Source organism: Physcomitrium patens, chromosome 2, assembly GCF_059467195.1.
Source record: "Physcomitrium patens ecotype Gransden chromosome 2, ASM5946719v1, whole genome shotgun sequence".
Classification (NCBI taxonomy): domain Eukaryota; kingdom Viridiplantae; phylum Streptophyta; class Bryopsida; order Funariales; family Funariaceae; genus Physcomitrium; species Physcomitrium patens.
The window spans coordinates 7860058-7883377 of record NC_143411.1 but is presented as its reverse complement, the minus strand read 5'-3'; the positions used below and the strand labels follow the sequence as shown (position 1 = coordinate 7883377).

Below are 23320 nucleotides of genomic sequence, written 5' to 3'. Positions count from 1 at the left end.
ATAAATTAGATAAGTATTAGAGGTCTTATAGGATGTTATTATGTAGCTCTTAGTTGGATAATATATGTGGAAGTAAGAGCGAAGCCTTCTTCATTCTTATTAATGCCTTTTTAGTCTTTAGTCTTATTCCAAGACTTTCTAATCTTCTTGTCTTTAGCAATAGTCATTCTAGTTCAATATATTACTATCTTTGAGTGATTTTTTAGTCTTTTTAAGTGACTCAAGAGTATTAATCTTGTAGTTCTTTAAGATGCATGCTCTTGATAATTTAACAAGAGCACTAACTCATTGTCTTTATTTTTTATAAAAAGTAAATAGATTATCTTATTTCTATTGTTGAATTTTGAAGATTACGGACTATCCATTATTAAATTAATAATTTAGTTTTATGATAGTGATTGTTTTCCTTAAAGAGAGTAGAATAACTTTTTTTGTAGAAACTTTCATTTGATATTAGAGGTTCTAATTAATCCTCATGTAATTTGACTTATAGATTTGTTTGAGTTATCTATGGAAGGAAAAATTATGGATATTATTCTTGGCAAAAGTGAGAATACATTTGTAACTATTGTAGATCTTTATGAGCTTCTTAGTACTCTAAAGGTGGAAATCTTATGTATCTTTAATATCAACCATGGAGGTAGTATTCTGACACCTATGGAAGAAGTCCATAATAAAACTCAAGATCTATGCCAAAAAGTTGTGCAATTGAGAGAAGCAAAAAACTTAAGCTTATAACTAAATCCATGAAATCTTACTACTCCAAGTATGAAAGAAGCAAACATAAACATGCCCAAGAAGTTTAATGGAATAAGATCAAAATTTCAAAGATTTTTACAATAAATAAAGTTCTATCTAAGATTGCATCCTTTTTGATACTTTAATAGATTTAATCAAATTGGATTCATAGGTATACTTTTTTCTAAGAGTACTCTCTTTTAGTTTGTATCTTTGATGAAAAAAGATTCATGTCTTCTTTATGATTTGAATTCATTCTTATAAGTATCTATAACTATTTTACAAGAAAATGATTGAAAAAAGATAACAAAGGCTAAACTTGTATCTTTACAACAAATATCATGTTTAACTACTATATATGCTATAGAATTCTAAAATCTTCTTTATAATATAGATTAGAATGATAAATCCCTTATCAACCAATTTTGATAAAGATTAAAAGATAATTTTAAAGGTTTATGATTTAAAATATTAAAAATAGATTTGTTAGAAGAATTTATTACTTAAGCTATTATATGTGACAATCAATTCTTTGAAAGATGCTAAGAATAAAGATTGAGCTAAAGAAGTACAAATCAAACCATGGCGACAGCCTCTAAGTTCACAAAAACTAAATCATTAAGACTAAAATTTATGCAAATTGATGCAATATATTTCAAGCTTCTTATTGAACAATAAAAAAAATCAATGTTGTTAAGAAGGTTCATACTTATATTTTGAAGAACTTAAGCTTATTAATCAACATTGTATAAAGAAAGAAAACAACTACAAAATAAGAAGTACAATTGCGAAAGAAGACAATGTGTTGGAAAAAAAAAATTGTAGCTGCAATAAAGACTATACAATTGGAATCTTGCATTCTAATTAATAAAGGCCATATTTTCTTTTTAAATTCTTCATATTATTTTATAATAGAAGATGATTTAGAACCAAAAAATCACAAAATATTTTTCCTATGATTATTCCATTGATCTTCAAGATAAAGCTCAATCACCCTTTGGACCAATTTATAGTTTATCAAGAAATAAGTTGGTTGCATTTAAGGAATCCATTTAAAAGAACTTGACTAAAAACTTCATAATCCATTTTAAATCTCCAATAAGAATTTCTATGTTATTTGTAAAGAAAAAAAATAGATCTTTGCAAATATATATAATCTTTAAAGATTCAATAAGATCACCATAAAATAATAGGTATCTTCTATCTTTGATTTTAAGACTTCTTCATCAATTAAATCAAAGAAAAATCCATATAAAAATTGATCTAAAAAGAGCATACAACTATATATATATATATATATATATATATATAAAATAAAGATGAATAGAAGAATATATTTTGAACTAAATATGAGCAATTTAAATATAATACTATATTTTTTGGACTCAAAAATATATTAGTTATATTTTAACATTTATTAAATGATGTCTTTTACGAATTTCTTGATGATTTTATAGTAGGTTATCTAGAAAATATTTTAATCTACTTTAAAAATATAGAAGAACATAAATTTCATATTTGTTACATACTACAAAAACTTAGAAATATAAGATTATATGCCAAGATAAAAAAGTGTATATTTTATACCACTCAAGTTGAATTCTTAGTATAAATTATTTCAAATGATGACCTTATGATAGATTTTAAGAAGATTAAGACTATTGTAGATTAAAAGATCCTAAAAATAATCAGACATAAGTAATATTTATAAAAATTTACTGATTTTTAGTAAATCTTCATTAAGAACTTTTTCAAGTTGTGGCTCTTCTTACACATCTTACATGTAAAGTCAAACTTGAATTAAGCAAGGAAGTTGAAGCATCTTTTGAGGCTTTGAAGATAGCTTTTATTTTTGCACTAATTTTGTTTTGCATCAACTTTTTTAAGGCATTCTTTATAGGAATAGTTGCATCAGACTTTGCTTTAGAAGAAATATTGATACAAATGAGAATAGATGACAAACTCCATCCAATAGCTTTTTATTCCAAAAAAAAATTAATAATCAAGATCAATTATAAGATTCATAACAAGGACTTTTTATAATCTTGGATTTATTTCAAGAATGACATCATTATTTAGAACGCATCTCTAATCTTATCACTATATATATGGATCACAAGAATCTTAAATTTTTCATATCAATACATACTCTAAATTATTGCCAAGTCCACTGAAACATGTTTTTATTAAGATTTGATTTCAAGCTCATATGTTGATTAAGGAAACAAAAAAATTGTCAGATATTCTTTCTAAACATTCTTATCTTGTACCAAAAAAAGAAGATATAATTTTTGACTAATAAAAAATAATTCTTTTCAAGCCAAAATATTTTTATTTTTAAGCAATGAAATCAACATTGACTGTTGATTCAACCTTTTACAAAGAACTTAATTTAAGTATGCCTTCTCATGTTATTATTCATGATAATAAGAATAATTCTTTTAAGTCTTATAATACTTCTAAGTTTGAATTCAAAAATATTCTACTCTATTTTGAAGGCCACTTATATGTTCTAAAAAGTAAAATATAATTATGTGCTCTTCAAGCTCAAAATAATTTTTTAATAGCTAAACATTCAAAAAAAAAATTAATTAATTAATACTTGATATTGAAAGATTTTTTGTGTCTTCAAATATAAAAAGTAGTCAAAGACTTTGTACAATCATGTGACATTTATTTAAGATGAAAAAATCCTTATCATCAATCTTATAGACTTCTTCAGCCATTATCTATTCTCAAACAACCATGGTCTTTTATTTCTATGGATTTTATTATGGATCTTCTAGTCTTAGATTTTTATGATTCTATATTCATGATAGTAGATCATTTAACCAAAAAGGCACATTTTGTACCATGTACAAAATCTATCACTAGTAAAGAAATAACTAAGTTTTTTTTTAACAACATCTATTGCTATCATGGATTAATCAAAGATATTATATTAGATATAAAGATATAATTTGTATCAAGATTTTATAAAATCCTTTTTAAGATTTTAAATATAAATATAAAGCTATCTTTGACTTTTTATTTTCAAATTGATAGACAAATAGAGCATATAAATCAAGTTTTGGAAAAATATTTAAAAAATACAATCAATTACTAATAAGATGATTAAATAAATCTTTTATAATTAGCAAAGTTTCTTTATAATAATATAATATATTCTTCTATTCAATAAAAATATTTCTTTATTAATTATAATTATCATCCATAACTTGATGCTTTTCACTTCTCAAAAATTAATAATATTATGGTAGAAGATTTCACAAATTATTTATCTAAGTCACATACAACAATGAAAGCATAATTAAACGAAGCTCAAGAATGATAAAAGACCAAGATAGATACATATTGTAAGAAACAACCTCAATTCTATGTTAGTAATAAGATATAGTTATTTTGTTGCAATATCAAGACTAATTGCTCTTGTGATAAGTTGTCACGGACACAAAATACAGACTTGAAATCTAACAAGAAGTTCAAGAAGAAGTGGCAGAACTAGATTAAACAGATGAGTACAAGAACAACACCAGAAAGGTGAGCTAGAACTCCAAGAGATGTGTTGTCGAGACTGAAGAACTCTTCAGCCTCGACTCCTATATATACTACTGGCCTATGGTTCTAAGGAAGCGCATCAAGAAGCTTCCCAAGAACTATGAAGCTTCTCGAGCAACTACCCAAGAGCTAGGAAGCTTTTCAAGTAACTTCCTAGAATCTACTAGAATATTCTAAGAATCTTCTAGAGCCTTCTAAGGAAATCTTTAGGGAATCTTCAAAGAATCTTTAGGGAATCTTTGAAGAATATTCTAAGAAAATATTTAAAGAATCTTTTGGAAGTTTCTAGAGACTTCTTTCTAGAAGGTTCTAGAAACTTGTCTCTAGAAAGGTCTAAGGACTATGTCCCTAACATCACCTCCTCCTTTAGCTTCGAGGTCTCCGAGAAGCAATGTTATCGTCAGTCAATATCAACGCAAGAAAATGAAGATCTGTCGCATAACCTCTGCTATGAACTCCAATTGTTGTTCACGAGGCAAGTGATTCAATGGTCCTTGAAGCCAACGGTAGTGGCCCACGCCTTCAACTTCTGACCAAGCATGAACCTCCGTGTCTTCATTGTGAAATTGTCCTGCAAACACTCCTTCTGGCTGACCATTGTAGGCAGACTCGACCTCAAATACAATCACCAGCGATCTGTTGCTCGGAATCCTTCGACGTCGTCGTGGTGCAGGCGGTTCTTCATCTCGCGGTCGTCTTCGTGAGCTAGTTGCTTGAGATGACATGACAAGTGTAGTATCTTGGCTATCCATATTCAAAGGCTAAAACAATAAGAACAAACTTGGGCTACTAACAAAGTTCTATGCTATGTTGGAGAGAATGACTACATCAACTATGGATTTTGGTGGTACTCTCTCCTCTTTTCTGTTTTTTGGGTGAGCAAGCTTCAGTAAGAAGCTATCATCGAACTGGCTTGGGTTTCTCGGGATATCGTCGATGAAACTCCTGTACCTTTTGCGACGCATTCGTAAGATTTTCGGCCGGCTCCCATGTTCGTTCATTAATATCGTAACCGCTCCAATGCACAAAGTATTCTAATTTACCTCATCTTTGCCGTGAATCCAGGACCTTTTCTACCTCGTATTCTTCGTGGTTCTCTATTTCTATGCTAGGTGGTGGACATTGTACTCTTCCAGGAAAAGACGATTCTCGATAAGGCTCCAACAAAGAAACATGAAAGACAGGATGTACCTTCATAGTAGCTGGTAACTCCAGACGATACGCTACAGGATTGATCTGCTTCTGGATAACAAATGGTCCCAATCTCCGATAGTCCAATTTATCACATCGCCGTTTGGTCTTAATATTTCGTCGAAGCAGCCAAACTTTGTCTCCAATCGTGAATTTAGGTGCCTGATTCCGAAATTTGTCCGCGGACGCCTTGTAAGATTCTTGGGCAGTTTGCAATTGAAGCTTCAATATAGTTTGAAGTTGCAAAAGCTCCTTCACTAATCCTTCAGCTGCCGGATTGTTAATCGTTGACGAACTCCATAAGTCAAGCTTCGGATGGTATCCATAATTGGAAAAGAATGGCGTTTGTTGAGTTGACGCATGAAGGGTGTTGTTATATGCGAACTCGGCTAGCGGTAGATATGCGGCCCAATCATCTTGTTGATAGTTGATGGTGCAACGTAAATATTGCTCTAAAACTTGATTCACTCATTCTGTTTGGCCGTCCGTTTGAGGATGAAATGCTGAAGAAAGCTTAATATCCACCTTCAATATCTCAAAAAGAGATTTCCAAAACTTTGACTCAAACTGGGTTCCTCGATCCGATACGATATCATCTGGTAGACCATGATATCGATACACATTATCAAGAAAGAGTCTTGCTGTGTCTTTGCTTGACGATGTCTTCTTGCAAGGGACAAAATGTGCCATCTTTGTAAGCCGATCTACGACAAAAAAAATGCTGTCAAATGAATTCGATGGTGGTAGATCCGTAATAAAGTCCATGGAAACCGAAGACCATGGTCGGCGCGGAATAGGTAATGGCTGTAGAAGTCCATAAAGCCAATGTCGAGGGTTTTTGGATCTTGAACAAATGTCACAAGATACAACAAAATCTTTCACATCCTTCCACATTTGAGGCCACCAGAAATCGCGGGAAATAAGTTCCAAGGTCTTATTGAATCCAAAATGTCCCGCAGCTGGAAAGTCATGACGAGATTGAAGAACTCGGAGTCGTGTTGGCCCTTTTGGGATATACAACCGCTCTTCGAAATATACTAGATCTCCTTCGATCTTGAATTTATCATCACTAGCATGTTGCTTGATATCAAGGGCTAGAGAATCTTCAATGGTTGCGGCCCGTACCTGGTCGAGGAAGTCAGCATCAATTGGTACAATAGCTGCGTTGAGTCGAAATTTCTCTGGCTTCAACAATGTCGTGCACTGTTGATCAAATGCTGCATCTCCAGCCTTTGGCGCGAGATATGATCTCCTTGATAATGCATCGGACAACCCTTGTTGCTTCCCAGGCCGATAAGTAATAACAAAGTCGAACCTGGATAGCGACATACTCCACTGAGCTTGACGCCGATTCAAAACCCGAGCCGACATAAAATACTCCAAATTCTTGTGATCCGTATATACGGTCACTGGATGTGTAGTTCCTTCGAGAAAGTGGCGCCACTCTTGGAAAGAATCTACTATAGCAAAGAGTTCCTTATCGTGGATCTCATAATTGATCTCAGCAGCAGAGAATTTTCGAGAATAGAACGCAACTGGATGGAGCTTCTCATCTACGCCCATCTGTGAAAGTACAGCTCCCAAAGTAAAATCCGAAGCATCTGTCTCCAAATAAAAGGCCTTTGTAAAGTCCGGATGTACCAAGATTGGAGCTGTAGTAAATACCATCTTCAAATCTTGGAATGCTTTTTCTGCGATAGGTCCCCATTCGAGCTTGTCCTTGCACGTTAACCGAGTGAGAGGGGTAGCAACTTGAGAATAATTCTTGATGAAGATCCGATAGTAGTTAGCAAATCCAAGAAAACATTGTACGTCCCTAACCGTCTTCGGAACTTCCCAAGACATGATTGCTTCCACCTTCTTTGGATCCATCTTCAATCCTTCCGTAGTCGCGATGAATCCCAAAAACTCCATCTCAGTTTGGTGAAATAAGCACTTTTCCAATTTGGCATAGAGTCCTCGTTCCCGTAGTTTTTTGAGTACCAGACGAACGTGCTTCTCATGTTCTTCCTCGTTCTTAGAAAATATCAAAATATCATCTAGATAGATGACAACAAAATCATCTAGATGCTCTCGAAAGATGTCATTCATCATGTGTTGAAAGACCGCTGGAGCATTAGTAAGACCAAATGGCATGACATTGTATTCAAAATGGCCATACCTTGTTCAAAAAGCTGTCTTCCATTCATCTCCTTCCTTGATTCGCACAAGGTTGTAAGCTCCCCTTAGGTCAATCTTTGTAAAGATCCTTGCACGCCCAAGTTGTTCTAGAAGACCAGAGATCAAAGGCAGTGGGTAGCGATTCTTTTTTGTCACCTTGTTGAGACCTCGATAGTCCACGCACATCCATAGTGAGCCATCTTTCTTCTTCACAAATAAGATTGGTGCCCCAGCTGGCGACTTTGAATGACGGATGAAGTTCTTGGTTAGATTCTCGTCAATGTACTTCCGCAACTCAGTCAACTCCATCTGCGACAAATTGTAGATTGGTCCAAAAGGTGGTTGTGCTCCTTCTTGCAATTCAATGGCACAGTCATAGGATCGATGCTCTGGCAGCATATCAGCATTCTTCTTTTCAAAGACATCTTTGAATTCTTCATACTGCTTTGGAATAACCAAAGTCGGAGTTGCATCTTCTCGAGTCGGAGTTGCAAAGATGACAAGAGGTGTATTTTGCTTGGCTTCCTTCATGAAAGCCCTTGCACCTATAAACAAGGATTTGTTTCTAGACATTGTCTTGGCAGATTCCACCTTCAAGGAGTTTGTTGGAAATGTCACTTTCCGCAACTTCCAATCTATCAATGGATTATATCTATCAAGCCAAGATAGTCCCAAAATGATAGGACATGAAGGGGTCTTGATAACATTAAATACAATATTGCTCTCATGGTTTTCAAGACGTACCTTCAATGGTTTAGTTTCATGGATAACATTGCCCGAAGACAATGGTCGTCCATCTATGACTTCTACATGGACAGGCTTAAGTTTCTTTACAAGAGAAATATTGTGAAGCTTGGCAAACTCTTCATCTATAAAGCAAGCGGATGCACCCGAGTCTAATAAAGCATCGACTTGTAGTTCTTGAATACCCAGATGTAAAGGTACCATAAAACAATCTGAAGGTTGAGCTGAGAGAAAGGGACCTTGATTAATTTTGGATGTTGAGATGTCCAGCCGCACGGTCCCTATTGTGGCTGGGCGTCCTTGTTTTCCTGCATGCTTGTACTCCTGAGTCTTGTTGTTTGAGGCTTCTGTTTCTTCCGACAATCTACAGCTTTATGGCCTGCTTCTCCGCAATATAAACACAAGTTTTGTTCAAACCGTCGCTTCCTTTCCTCAGCTGTGAGGGATTTGAAACGTACCGCATTAATTTGCATGGGTTCAGGATCTGTGGAGTGATTCTCTGGACCTTTTGAAAATGTAGCAAATGCTCCATCATTTCTCCATCCTGATCGTCTTTCTTGTCGTAATTCAAAGAGGCGGTTGTCACAAATAATTGCCTGAGATATAAGTTCTTCTAAAGTATCCGCCTTAGGTATGGTGATCAATAAGTTCTTGACATCATCTCTCAGTCCATATCGAAATCGTGTCATGAACGCCTTATCATTCCAATCAAGGTCACATGTAAGCTGTTGAAATTCTGCAGCATAGATTGCAGTAGAACGTGATCCTTGTCGCAGATTTTGTATCTTTCTTTCAGCCACTCTTTCTCGATCGCTATTTCCAAACGCAGCAGTAAGTCTCTCTATGAAAGCCTCTAGGTCGTACAATATTGGAGAATCCTTCTCCAATAGTGGAGCAAACCAAGAGCGAGCATTTCCTGATAGAAGAGTACCTATGAAAGCAACCTGGGTAAATCCATTCGGATAACGAGAAGGGTATAGGCGTAGGTAAAGCCGTACTTGTTGCACAAAACCTCGAAAGTTGGCTCTTGTTCCGTCAAACTTGTCTGGCATACTCGCTTTTGGTTCTTTCGTACTAATCCTTGAAGTATCTATAGGGGTCGTATGTGACACATGTCTTGCTTCTCTCAGTCGAATAATCTCTTGTTATAGGCTATGAATTTCGCGTCTAGCTTCTTCGGTCACTAGATCAATTTGAGGTTCTTTACTTGGATTGTGAAAAAATGCAATCTCCTTTCGTACACTATTCATAAGAGCTTGAAGATCTGCAAGAGTTGCCACTCTATTGTCTACTTGTGGAGATGCACTGTCTATGACCTGGTCTACTTCCATATTTAGAGAATAGATGGATTAAAATTTTGAGAGAAGAAGAAATTGCTAAGTCTCTTGGAGAAAATTGTAGCACTGCCTGTCACTAAAACCTACTCGGAGAAAAGGAAAAAAAACACTAAACGATTTCAGTTTTAGAGGAGGGTAATCCGCAACCTCTAAAAATGCCTCAATGCTTTCGAGAAGAGGGGTAATCCGCACTCTATCAAGAAGGCAAAGCTCTGAAATCGATGTTTAACAGTCTTTTCTACTAGCTATGCTAAACAAAAAGAAGGAATTAATATCAATCCAAGAGAGGGTAATCCGCAACCCTTAGAACGCTCAAGTATCTCCAAGGAAAGGGGTAGTCCACTCTCTGCCTCAAAGAACTAAGCTCTGATATTGTGATTGAGAAAATATCAGTTTAGAGGAAGGTAATCCGCAACCCCTAAAGCGCTAGAATACCTTCAAGAAGAAGGGTAATCCGCTCTCAAACAAGAAGGATTTGGCTCTGATATTAAGATAAAGGTAGTCTCGACAAACTGTCACGGACACAAAATACAGACTTGAAATCTAACAAGAAGTTCAAGAAGAAGTGGCAGAACTAGATTAAACAGATGAGTACAAGAACAACACCAGAAAGGTGAGCTAAAACTCCAAGAGATGTGTTGTCGAGACTGAAGAACTCTTCAGCCTCGACTCCTATATATACTACTAGCCTATGGTTCTAAGAAAGCGCATCAAGAAGCTTCCCAAGAACTATGAAGCTTCTCGAGCAACTACCCAAGAGCTAGGAAGCTTCTCAAGTAACTTCTTAGAATCTACTAGAATATTCTAAGAATCTTCTAGAGCCTTCTAAGGGAATCTTTAGGGAATCTTTGAAGAATATTCTAAGAGAATATTCAAGGAATCTTCTGGAAGTTTCTAGAGACTTCTTTCTAGAAGGTTCTAGAAACTTGTCTCTAGAAAGGTCTAAGGACTATGTCCCTAACATAAGTTGGATTACTGTTGACTTAGATTATTTTTTATTTGTGAATAAATCAATCTAATTGCTTTTTTATTATATCTATTAGAGTCTATGGAGATCCATTTTGTATTCCATATATTTTCTCTTTCAGCCATATAAGACAATGAATATCTTGGAAAAAAGACAAATGACACCTCTTATTATAGAAATGAATAATAATCAAAAGTTTGAAGTGAGAGAAGTCTTCAACTCAAAGCAGTGGAAAATAGGTTGGAATATTTTGTTCATTGGTACAACTATGATATTATTGAATACACATAAGAATCAACTAAAAATCTTGCAAATATAACAAAGAAGGTTGATGCTTTTCATTGACAACATCCATCAAAACCAAGATAAAGAATAACAAATCTTTGTTATAAAATAATTATAGTTTTAAAAAAATTACATTTTATCTTCCATCTTTGTTTACAATTTATATATATTTATGGCACTAAGAAGGTAGAGAACCAAAAACTTGCAAATTTAATTCAAGAACTATTTTCTACTAATTTATGAAATAAGAGATTAAAATTGTCACAACCTTTAAGACAATATAATTTAGATGCAGATTCTTAAGAACAACAAGTTCTTCTCTAAATAGATGGCAAGATATAATGCATTTGATATCACGACCTTAGAAGAGATTTTCAATGTTTGGTGATTTTATTAGAAATAAGAATGAATTTTGATGGTCTTACACATATTTTGTTTGAAAGAAGTTACAAAGACATCAATAATGATCAAATAACAAAGTAGTCTTTCCATCTTAGATTGAGACATTATCTATGACTAAGAAAATCTATCAACCACCTTCAAAGAGAACAAAGGTTAAAGTATGTTGCAAATATAATTTGCCGCATTTTAAATTTCTTCAATATATGATGATCATTCCTCATGAAACTTGTTCCCAGAAGAAAAATTAATGTCATGAACATACATATTTATCTAGTTAAAAAATACTAGATAGAAGGTAAAAATAGATAGATTTTATATTATTTCATGGTTAAGCTTCTTAGAAGCTTTATAGATACATATTCAACTTTATACATGTTTATAGTTGATTGATAGGTTAAAAACTTGGCAAACAACTTAACCATGTGTTGTATGTGTAGATAGCTTGTGATACAAGCTTATGATATGATGTGCATATATGAAACTTGCCTTGTAAGTTAAGACATGTGTCTTACAAATTGGACACATGTTGGAGGTCCTATAGGACATCGCCATATAATTCTTAGTTGGATAGTATATATGGAGGCAAGAATGAAACCTTTTTCATTCCTATCAATACTTTTTTAGTCCTTAGTCTTGTTTCCAAACTTTCTAGTCTTCTTGTCTTTGGTAATAGCTATTCTAATTTAATATTATGCCATCATTGATGAATTTTCTAGTATTTTTGAATGACATAAAAACGTATTGATTTTTTAGTTCCTTGAAATTTATGTCCTTGACAGAAACAATTTTAATGTGTCATTTAAGAATCATTCAATAATTCTCAATTAGATTGAAGTTTAAAGAATTGGATAGCCAAAGTACTTGTGTATAGCTATATTCTTTCTAAATTCTTGGATACTTAAGTCTTTGGTACTATCTTGCTCCATATGTTGTTATGTAGATGTAATTTGGCTCATCGCTTAGAGTGCAAATAAAAAGAACAATATAAGGTTCATGCAATTCTTAAGCAAATTATATATCATTGAAGCCAAGTCTATTACAAGGAGTAACATACTCCCTCTTTGTCGTCATTCTCACTAATGCTAACCTAAAACAACATCTTTTTGTAATATACACAAAAATCCTAATATTTGTCTCCTTTTGAATTGAAACTAGGTTTCAAATTCTTCTTGAGTAGTTTCTTACCTCAATGCATATGGACCCTCTTTTGTGCAAGATATGGAACATAGACTATAGTAGCTTCATCAATGAAACAATCCTAGTCCATTATTGCAAACTCCATCCACTGCATCTATGAGCAAATTCTTGACGTTTTTCTTTTAGATATGACCTCTAATAAGATTCATCCATGGTACCTTTAAGCAGAAATTATTAGTAGAATCAATCTTACAATTATTTGTGAAAGAGAGCCCAATATCTGCTGCTTTTGCAATCTCTTGTAAAGATAACTTAAGATTCTTATCTATCACATCTTCTACTCTCTTTTTTATAACTTTTGTAATCTTTTGTAGACGATCTTTGTAAGAAGCATCTTCAATATGATTCTTTTGTGAATCTTCTCTCTTCACCACCTCCTGAGCTCTTGACTTTCCTATCTCTAAAGCCTTTGCAATCCTCCCATAATCATAGTCTATTATATTGTAGATGTTTTAAATCCTCTTGTTAAACTCTTCCCTTGTCTCTTTATAGTTGCATGAAGGCTCCAATATAGAGACAATCAAATACAAAAATTCTATTAAAAGAGGTATAAGAACTTATTACACATAACTACATATTATTGATTTTTTTATTTTATTACTTTAAATTATATAATCATTTTAATTCTAATATTGAAATTAAAAAATAATATCACATGTGAAATTTTTTAATTTTAATTTTTTTAAAAAAATATATATATATATATATATATATATATATATATATATATATATATATATTTTAAATATATATACATATTGAATATTAATAATGCAACAAACCATAATCTATTTAACATAAGTTTTTAGTTTTTTTTTCTTCTAAAAAAAATCTTGTTAATATTTATTATATTTATATATTTAAAATTATACATAATATGAATTTAATTTTAATAATTTATTTTTTTATAAAAATAAATTGTGATAGGAGTAATAAAAATTATGGTGGCATTAGCAACACCCTATATATAAAAAGAGAGAGAGAAAAAGAGAGAGAGAGAGAGAGAGAGAGATTTAATATAATAGATAAAATCTTTGTTTGTTTGTTGATTTGTTTATAATCTTTTTTAAATCTTTGATAATTTACACAATCTATAGATATTTAGAGAATAAAAATTCAATATCAAAATCAAATAAAAAACTTTAATTATCATATATATATATATATTTTAGAGAATAAAAATTTAATATGAAAAAAAAAACTTTAATTAATATATATATATAAAGAAAAAATTTGAATTAAGATTTTACTTCAAAGGTTTATTGATTGTCTTAAATGTGACCCCTTTAGCATTTAAAGTATTCTTTAAAATATATGTTTTATCTTAATTAAATACCTATTCTAAAAAAACATTAAAAATATCCAAAATTAGGGCCGTAAAGTAAGGCTCATAACTTCTACTTTTGGTTTATTTATTTAGTATGTTCTAATACATAGCTGGTTCTTGTCCAGCTGGATAGTATGGGGTCAGGACCAATGATGCGACGCCCCGTCAGCTTTGTTCAGGGACAGGGTGGCTGGAGCTCGAGGTCTTCGTCTTCGGCTTGGCTTCGTGTTCCTGTGTCGGCTCTTTTCTCTAGCTTGATTGTCACCATTGTGTGACGATGATAGCAAGATATATTTACACTCTGAGGATTGAAACGAGTCTGTGTCGCGGTGCTGGAGATTTTGCAAGTGATTAGCTATGTCTGGAATGGGAGATGGTTACGTTGGCACGGCGCAAGATGCAGCCAGAATTCGGCGGCTGGAGAAGCAGCGGGAAGCCGAGCGCAAGCGTATTGAGGACCTTAAGAAGAAGTCCGCGGAAGGGCAGGGAGGTCTTCTTCAGTTTGGTTCTGGTACCTCAGAGGTAGGGCACTGTGAGTATTGGTCTGTCTTTTTTCTAGTTTTGTTGTTTTGGTGTAATTAGGGTTATGAAGATGGATCTGGATGCTGGAACCGTTGCCTCCGGAGGATTGGCTGTGTAATTTGATGTGTTTCGCGGAGTGCGAACTCTTAAGTTCATTTTATTTGAAATTTCTGAGGAAATTCGTTTAGCTCGGTGTATTGGCTTATTGTGATGGTGTTTTATGAAGCTTGCAGCAGGACACTGTGTTGTGATTATTCTGAACGGTAGTCTCTACTTATTCAGGCTTTCCTATCTTATGGTAAAATAATTGTTGCGTGAAGCCCGCATGGTGAATAGGATAGAATCACGATGAGCTGAAGAAGTGTGAATCGTTTTGCTGACGATGTGTGTGAGTTAGGATCGTCGTCTCCCCTATGGTTCCACTTCAAGGGCATGTCTTATGTTAGGTTGCAAGGTTCATTGTAATATGTTATTTTAGCCGGCAGGTCGAGGTGGTTTTATAAATCCTTAATGCCTACCGTTCTGTGCAGAGTCTTCAATAATATGTAGTTTAGATGTCGTTCAAGTTATGAGTCATGCGTCTGATGAGTAATGCGTCATTAGTTGCTTAAGACTCCTGTTTCACTCAAATATTATGACGATAGAATATCCATGAAATTTTTTTTATCATAAAAGACTCTCTTCCAGAACGAGAACTTAAATCTTTACATTTATTTTCTTGATGCATTGTCCTGCTGTAATGATTGATATTCCTATTTCTGTTTTATTTTTACTTAGATCGCACTTTGGTTTCTTCGCTGTGATACAGTTGTTGGAGAGTGCATTCAAGAAAGAAACAGTCGGACTTGTGACTCGTGAACAGTTTGTGGAGAAGGTAAAACTGTTATATATATTTTGATCTTTGATGAAGTCTGAATTTTTCACGTTATCAATCAAAGTTCGTGTTCTCATGTCTGCCTCGTTCCTTGATTCATCTATGTCATTAGTTTAGATTTACTGGAGTTCTCAGCTGGATAGCTTATGCTGTTGTGCCTGACCCAGTAATTTGATTTCTTTTGTATTTGTTTCAGCGAGTCAATTTGCGATCAAAACTTGAAGAGGAAGAGAAGGAAAAGCAGCAAAAGCTTGCTCTAGAGTAATATGCTGAACCTTGTCGCTTTTTGACTAGGATGTGCAATGGTTGCATCGAAAGTTTCCCTACTCTGGTCATTACTCATAAGGGTATTTTCTTATGTTCTCTTTCACTAGTAGCTCATCTTATATTCGAATCCTTAGGGAGGAGCAACGACATGTTCAGAAACGGAAGAAACGAAGGGTTAAAGGTCCTTCTCGTCTTTCTTTTGCTGATGAAATCGATGGAGATACAGATGAAGAGAATGAAGCGGCTGGTATGTAAAATCAAAGAAGCTTTCTATGTTTGTCATATTGACTTGTCTACACACGTGTTTGTGAGTTTGTGTTTTGTTTTTGGTTTTATTTTAAAATCAGAAGTTCAAAAGTCTTTAATACTCCCTTTTCGTTCAATATCTTGTCGAGACTTCTGGTTACTCTCATACGACCTGCTATCATCAAAATCGTATTTTTCAATTTTGACACCGTAAATGGGGCACTGAAGTCGTTCGGATAGTATTGTTCCTTGAAGCAATGTGACAAAGTATCTTCTGTTGAAAAAGTAGTTGGATGACAATGTCAGTGTATTAAGTCACTCGTTTCCCTCTGGAATGTTGATCTATCCTCCCTACCATTCAGGGAAACAAACGTTAGAGCCTATCAAACAACAAAAGCTAGGAAAGTTCGGTAAAAATCCAGGCGTTGAGACAAGCTTCTTACCTGACAGGTATGATTGTTGTACTTCTCTCACCACCTTTAATTAATCACCTGATCTTTGTGGACGACACTTGGAACCTACGACCTCGGATGTTGTTCATCGTCATTACCAATTATCAGTGATGGGCGGTCGAAGCTGTTGTTTCTGCAGAATTTTAGTTATGAAGCCAGAGTTTATGCCTTGCTATTTGACTCTTTGTAGCTCTGAAATGAACTCTTTGTAGATCAAAGTTCTTGTTGTTCTAACCGGAAGATTAGTGTCTTTAAATTGGTTTGCTCATTTTTATGATTGGACTCTTTGGGAATCGATAGTTTACTGTGTGCTATCCTGCCATAATACCTTACTATTCTATGAAGAGTGTGGAGGGTGGAACTGCAGAGAGCGAGAGGCTGAGGAACAAGCCGAGAGAGAGCGTCTACGAACCCAGTGGCTTCAAGAGCAATCTCGCGTCAAAAGTATTGCAAACTGCTTTTTTGTTCCTATCCAGTTTAAGAGGGAGCATGTACAGCCGCGAATGAACTTGTGTGCTATGCTATTACATCAGTTGTTTGCCCCAGGTCCATCTGAAGTATTTTAGGTTGACACGATTCTTTTAATTTTGCTTACAGATGAAGCTTTGGAGATAACGTACAGTTACTGGGACGGAGCTGGTCATCGTCGAGTCATACAGGTGACCTCTCGCTCGCAACTCCCTCATTTACAATGGGTTTTGCATTTCCACTATTTATATTTTGTTTTCCTCCAAATTGAGTACACTCTGCAAAGTTGCCCTTGCTGTTGTGGATCCACTTCAACTTTCTATTTTCATTGCCGATGATGGATTTTGGTTTGAGAATAATTGCAGGTTCGCAAAGGTGACTCTATAGCCGAGTTTTTGCGTGCAGTTCAACAGCAGCTGGCCTCAGAGTTTCGAGAGATACGCACAGCTTCTGTTGAGAATCTTCTCTATGTGAAGGAAGATCTGATCATTCCTCACGTAAATACTGACTTTCTCTTATCCCGTGTTACTGGAAATGATTTTCATTCAGCAGTTCCGCTTCTTGGGTGCGTACAGTATATACGGGTGTTTCTTTGATCATTCGTTACTGATGATCATAAACATTATGGATTCATAACACACTTCGGATTAAGAGTCACTGGTTTGAGGTGATTTTTTTATTTGGGATAACACCTTTGATCGAATATTGACTGCGCTCGTACATGTGGGTGTTTGGGTCGTGCAGCAGCATAGCTTTTATGAACTCATCATCAACAAGGCAAGGGGCAAGAGTGGGCCGGTACGTCGGTGTGCGATTTATTTTGTTATATCTTTTCTATCACTATTTAGGAGTTGTAGTTTACCGACCTGGATCAAGTGTTAAGGAACGTAATGAATCATATCCATCTGAAGGTTAGGTCAATATGCACGCTTGAGGTTAGATCACAATCCACCTTCGTTTATAATTTTCTATATTTGCAACTCATAGTTAAGGAAACATAGTTGAAGAAGTGTTTATATATATATATATATATGTGTGTGTGTGTGTGTGTGGAAAGGGGGTATTGTTCACTTGGGTTTCATTATTATGTTCTTGCTTTCAGCTTTTTCATTTTGATGTGCACGAGGATATTCGAACAATAGCAGATGCTACGATCGAAAAGGATGAGGTGAGAATTGATATCTAGTAGAAAACCATCTTTTGCTGCTGGTTAGCTAAATCATGGAGACTGCATTTGTTATTTTTCGTGTACGTTTTTGGTTGTACTTTGCAGAAAAGTATGTTTCAGATGTTATTAAAACTTATGTGAAGCAGACAAGCATTGTAGTAAATGTTTGTATCTTTTGACAGTCGCACGCTGGAAAAGTTGTTGAGCGTCACTGGTATGAGAAAAATAAGCATATTTTTCCAGCTTCGAGATGGGAGGTAAGTCGGCGAAGTTGACTAGCAATAATCTGTTAAATTTGTGAAGGCTTATTCCGTCACCTTATTATCCAGCGTATACCATCAGTGGTCGAAGGGTTGGCTCTAATTCAACAAGGTTTGTGATTGTCTAACAACGCCGGTTGGTTTCAAAGAGCATTGAGCTAAATTTTTTGCTGTTTCTGTTTCAGATTTATGACCCCACCAAAAGATGGGAGCGGTATACTATTCACGGTGACTAAGTGGAGATAAGTTGTATGAGTTTGTGGGTGTGGAGTAATCACCTATTTTGATAGGATATTGATCGGTGTAGTATCGATTCAGTTTCATTGCTCCTAGTAGTAGATTCTGTAGCTCCACTGAATATTCTGAACTTAGAAGTATGAGAAGCTAAATTTTGGTTTTCCTTTCGGAATGCAACAGGGAAAAATATTAGTTCTGAAAGTTCCGAATAGCCCAGTGTTGGTCACGAACTCCTTGGGTTGATGGTTTTCCATAACATGTTTTAACGTGAGTCGTAGAACCAAACTTATTAAAACTAATTATTTTGAAAAGCAAAGCAAAAGCACTGAAACAGCCATTTCTTGATGAACCACATACACCTTCTTAACTTGAGCGTACTTATCTAAAGGAGAAACTTTTTCCCAAAATAATCGCTTAAAATTCATATCTAAGTATTTGGTAATTATATATTCAAGATTTGTGACAAATTGAAACCATATGAACATTTTGTGTTCCGACTTCTCACAAGGTTGTTGATATTGGGTATTTTCCTTCCAATAAGCGAATTTAGAATCATGTATTTAATTTTTAATCTTATAAATAAAAAGATTCATTGTGAAGGGCTTCCCATGAAAAATATTGCAAATAGTGAAAATTCAGTCTGATGAGCAGAAGCAATGTCTGGACCAGAAAGGTTACTCCACTTTCTGGAAGAGTAAAAGTCTTCGTTTATTCTTCAGCAGTCGGCAACCTCATTCCATTCACCACAAGTGTATCTCCTTTTGTACAGACTCGATAGGGGATAAGCTGACGTCTTCAATTAAACTGAACGGCATTTATGTTTTGAAATAGCGAGTCATTTCGTGTTTTATTCTGATGGTATTTGCTGCAAAAGAAACGATTAAACAGGACGTGTGAGCAAGTATCTAACCTAAAAATGTACCTCAAAGGCTGGAATCGGTCACTTGTGCTTCATATGCTACAAAACAGAACCATCCACCCTTCACAAGAGTGTTGACTCTCAATTTATATGCCCCTACAGTGCCCACCAGCGTTGCCTGCAACCAACAACAACAACAAATGAGCGTCTGAACATCTGCTCAATTCGCACAGTAACAGCAAGTTATCTTTCCGCTACAAATGCACCCTAAATCCAAGCTACGAAGCTCAAATGATCTCTACCATCTCATAAGATTAAATAGTTCAATTCATATCGTCAGTTGTATAACGCGGAATCAACTAAAAGAAGTAAAGGCAGAAAGTAATGTGGTTTGAGTCTAACCTCATGTAGTTCCACTCTCAGGTCCATTTCAGAACAAGCAACAGGGTAAGATTTCAACTAGAGGAAGAAGTCGCGATATAGGTTAAAAACACGACGAAGGTTTATAATTTCATGATGTTGCTTATTCTGAAACGGAACTCGACCTCTGCAGCTGCGTGTCATCGTGAATAATCTTCAACACAGCTTGGTAGGCTCTCAATGCCCAAAACCAGAGCCTATTCTACAATAATAACAGTGTCCCTTGCAACTGCAGACGCCGTGTGTAGTTCAGCGAATCAGCGATAAGACGCTGCAAATGTGCGGCTCATGATGAATGTAAAAGAACTAACAAACCATACTGATTCAGAGGAGAGATGTGTATGAATAGTGTTTCAGTGCTTTAGTGACAGGGCGTTGAGACTAGCCACATACTGTGGCGATGAATGTGAGGGATTGAATATCTTCATAGAAAGGCCAGTTCGTCAGTTGAATTTCATCTGCCCAGTGCCCATCCGAGATAGAATCAAGAGGCCTACTGCTGAGCCGCAGAGCACAATCAACAAGATGACCAGGAAAAGAAACGCAGATGCTTCATCTTGCAACTTCAAGGTCTTCTGCGTCTTCTTCAATACTTTGTCCATGAACGGGGCGAGAGCAGCAGCACCAGCAACCCGCAAAGGCCTCGTGAAATTGTTCCCCGTCCACATCGATATCATTCCCTGCCATCATAAAAGAATATTAAGTCGAAATTACTTTCTCCGTTTGAAGGGCGCGACAAGAACAATCTACCAGTCACAAAAACTCAACAAGATCTAACATCACAGTATACTTACGCCAAGACATGCTTTTAGGTTGTTCGCAGGATTTTGTCCCGTGCTCTTCTCAAAGGCCAGGAATGCAATGAAAAAGAACGTGGTGTATGTGATGCCATTGAATAGACCATAAGCAAGCAAACCAGCCCGGCCCAACTTCGTGATTTTCTCCCGCAATTTTCCTGAACTCATCTACGCAACAATTTGTACACTTAATCTCGTAGGCATGTGAACATCGGAGAGTACTGTGACAATGAACCTCCAGAGCCTCCAAATTGAGATCCTTCTTTCCCCCCTAGATTCTACAAAACAAGTTTATAAGCCTGAAAAGTGGAACCACAAAAAAGCCACAGCAAGTAAAACTTTTCCCATCAATCAAATCTCCAGTACATTGAGGTACAAGATTCAAAGGCAGCTGAACTTGATGAAGCTAGAGCTCTAAATGGGGCGCTTCTGGTGTTCAAATAAAAACGAACCTGCCAATCTTTCCAAAATGATGTTAAGCTCTTGGTCGAAGCCTGGTCATGCATGTCGATCTCAATTTAGCAAGAATTACCCCAGATAGACGAAATAAATAGAAATCAAACACATCCGCATTTCTCAATAACACAACCTCCTCAGCTACGCTATTCCAAATACACTTTTCTTAACCCTAAAGATATTCACATCACAATTTGCCGACGATCCCACTACTTTCAAAGTTACATATATATATATATATTTGCACACAATTCATCGACAATAGTTAGCTTCTAATCCCACAAGAACTGTACATAGCCAACATGAATGATTTTGGCAACTCAATCTTCCACCTTCGCATCCAAACACTCTACAATGCGAAGCCTTGGTCAAGTGCTTCCCCACTCACCTCCTGGTCGCGCCCAACATCCAAGACCTCCCTAGACTCATCTCCCTCCGCGGCAACAGCCCAGCCTCGTCTCCTCCTCGTTCCCAGTTCACCATCACGGTCAATTCTCTCCACGCGCCCACACCAACCCACATTCCCTTCCGAAAACCTCCCCCTATCCTTCCAAACCAATCCCAGCCCAGTAACTCTCCCTACCGACAAGCTATCGCAACGCAAGGCACCGTCTCTGGCCACAACCACACGAGGCGAGAACACGGACGCAAGCATGTTGGCCACAGTTGCACACGACGACGACAACCGGAGGAATCTCCAACGGAAACAGACGTCACACAACAACAACACCAACAACAACAACAGATTCGAAACTCGTCGTACAAGTGTTCTGTACCCTCGAAATCGTCACGAAGCGTGCCTTGATGGACACGCAAGACTACAGCGCCGGATGGCACGGCCTAATTTGAGTAATGGTAGCGTGGGAGAATCGATTGCGGCTTGGATTTGCTGTGCGTTTCATGGCGACACTCAACCGGGTTTGACTGGTGCCATAAGCAAGAGTGCCATTTACTGCAAACGCTATCTATCCTGTAGCATCGGAGAGAGACTACGGGGACTTTGACTGGAACTCATCCGATCTGCATCTGGGTCACTGAGATTGTTCCCAACGTCGCGTCGGATCACGATGTTTCTGCATTCCTCCTCCTCCTCTTCTTCATTGTTTCGAATTCTACCTCCTCAAAATCATCGCACTGAAACCTCTGGTCTTGATTTCATTTCTGGAATAAATTTGAGCGTAATTTTTGTATGGCTTTTAATTAGTGTGAGGATTTTTATTGTTTTTGAGATGGGGCCGATGTTGGTGCGGTTTAGCAACTGGTTCATACTGCTTGAATGGTGTGGAATTTGAGTTTAGTGTAATTGTATGAATCGAGCCAAAAACAATGACTTGAATAATTTATATCGTGTTGATGGTGGAGGTGGTGAAGTGATATTAGCAGAAGGGTGTTGTTAACACAACATTCTGAAGGTGATAAAATTGACATTCCTAATGACTCTTCAATACCCTAAACCCTAAATTTAGGGCTTATGTCATGGAATTTCTCTACTTATCCAATTTCCATGCATCATACTCTCAAAAATCCCGTTTGTCTTCCTGCTCCCACTCCTCTTCTCCTTGCTCCTTGGCTTTTAAAAAGGAACCGACTTTCATCCCACATCATTGCATGCTGAAACATACTTGTGATGATCTTGCAAAAAACACTCCACTTCTCTCTTTAGAAAGGAATAGAATTACATCCCACATCACACCTTGTTTATAAGACAGTAGTAGAAACATATTATATGTGGAAGTCAAACAGTAAATTTGTGAAACACTTTTGATGAAAAAAATAAAACGTGTGACATTTAAATCTTCTTGTATTTTCATGTAGTTATTTTTAACTTTTACACTTTTTATTTTTTATTTTTTTGTCTCTCATATTGTAAATTACTATTTTTTACTTTTTTACATAACCAATATAAATATATATATTTATATATATATGATGCAAGACAATAAACATAACACAAAAGTTGGGTCCTACTTGCTTAGACTTGAATAGAAATTGAAAAATAGGCATTTAAATTCATTTATAAAAAAAATTAAAAAAAATAATTTTATGTATTTTTTATAAAAATTAATCCGTATTTCTTTTTGGTGTATGTTTAGTTTTTCATATATATATATATATATATATATACATATACATTAATAATTTTATTTTCTATTTTTAATAATAAACTTCTAGAATATTAATAAAACCAAAGTTTGCTTAAACATCAATACAAAATCTTAGCTATATATATACTTTTGTAAGTTTCATATTAATTCTAAGTTCTTGCTAAAAATGGTTATAACCTTTAATTGCACATTGACTTATCTTAATAATGACATGATATATTATTAGACAACATTCACTTTTTCATATTACATAATTATTTATAATTCAAATATTCATCCCACA

At 35.4% G+C, this 23320-nt stretch overlaps 2 protein-coding genes across 2 annotated transcripts; one reads left to right on the top strand and one right to left on the bottom strand.

Moving 5' to 3' along the window:
• Positions 1-14155: 14155 nt before the first annotated feature.
• On the top strand, positions 14156-18601 carry LOC112278748 (protein XAP5 CIRCADIAN TIMEKEEPER). Its single transcript, XM_024512462.3, has 12 exons — positions 14156-14428; positions 15237-15302; positions 15499-15563; positions 15704-15816; positions 16178-16265; positions 16635-16711; positions 16865-16926; positions 17101-17232; positions 17480-17533; positions 17838-17903; positions 18086-18160; positions 18349-18601. The coding sequence occupies exons 1-12, from the start codon at positions 14264-14266 to the stop codon at positions 18397-18399; spliced, it is 1014 nt and encodes a 337-aa protein (XP_024368230.1). The 5' UTR covers positions 14156-14263; the 3' UTR covers positions 18400-18601.
• A 460-nt stretch (positions 18602-19061) lies between these two features.
• LOC112278749 (uncharacterized) lies at positions 19062-21972 on the bottom strand. The gene is made up of 5 exons (XM_024512463.3): positions 21321-21972; positions 20929-20970; positions 20474-20644; positions 19662-20359; positions 19062-19437 (listed from the first exon to the last, which is right to left on the bottom strand). The coding sequence occupies exons 1-4, from the start codon at positions 21585-21587 to the stop codon at positions 20123-20125; spliced, it is 717 nt and encodes a 238-aa protein (XP_024368231.1). The 5' UTR covers positions 21588-21972; the 3' UTR covers positions 19062-19437; positions 19662-20122.
• Between the last annotated feature and the right edge of the window lie 1348 nt (positions 21973-23320).

Coding starts and splice junctions, on each gene's coding strand:
- LOC112278748 (XM_024512462.3), top strand. CDS start 14,264: ATGTCTGGAATGGGAGATGGTTACGTTGGCACGGCGCAAGATGCAGCC. Junction 15,817..16,177: donor TGAAGAGAATGAAGCGGCTG/GTATGTAAAATC, acceptor CCTACCATTCAG/GGAAACAAACGTTAGAGCCT. Junction 17,233..17,479: donor AAGATCTGATCATTCCTCAC/GTAAATACTGAC, acceptor TGGGTCGTGCAG/CAGCATAGCTTTTATGAACT.
- LOC112278749 (XM_024512463.3), bottom strand. CDS start 21,587: ATGCTTGCGTCCGTGTTCTCGCCTCGTGTGGTTGTGGCCAGAGACGGT. Junction 20,645..20,928: donor CATTTTGGAAAGATTGGCAG/GTTCGTTTTTAT, acceptor ATTGTTGCGTAG/ATGAGTTCAGGAAAATTGCG. Junction 20,360..20,473: donor ACCTAAAAGCATGTCTTGGC/GTAAGTATACTG, acceptor TTATGATGGCAG/GGAATGATATCGATGTGGAC.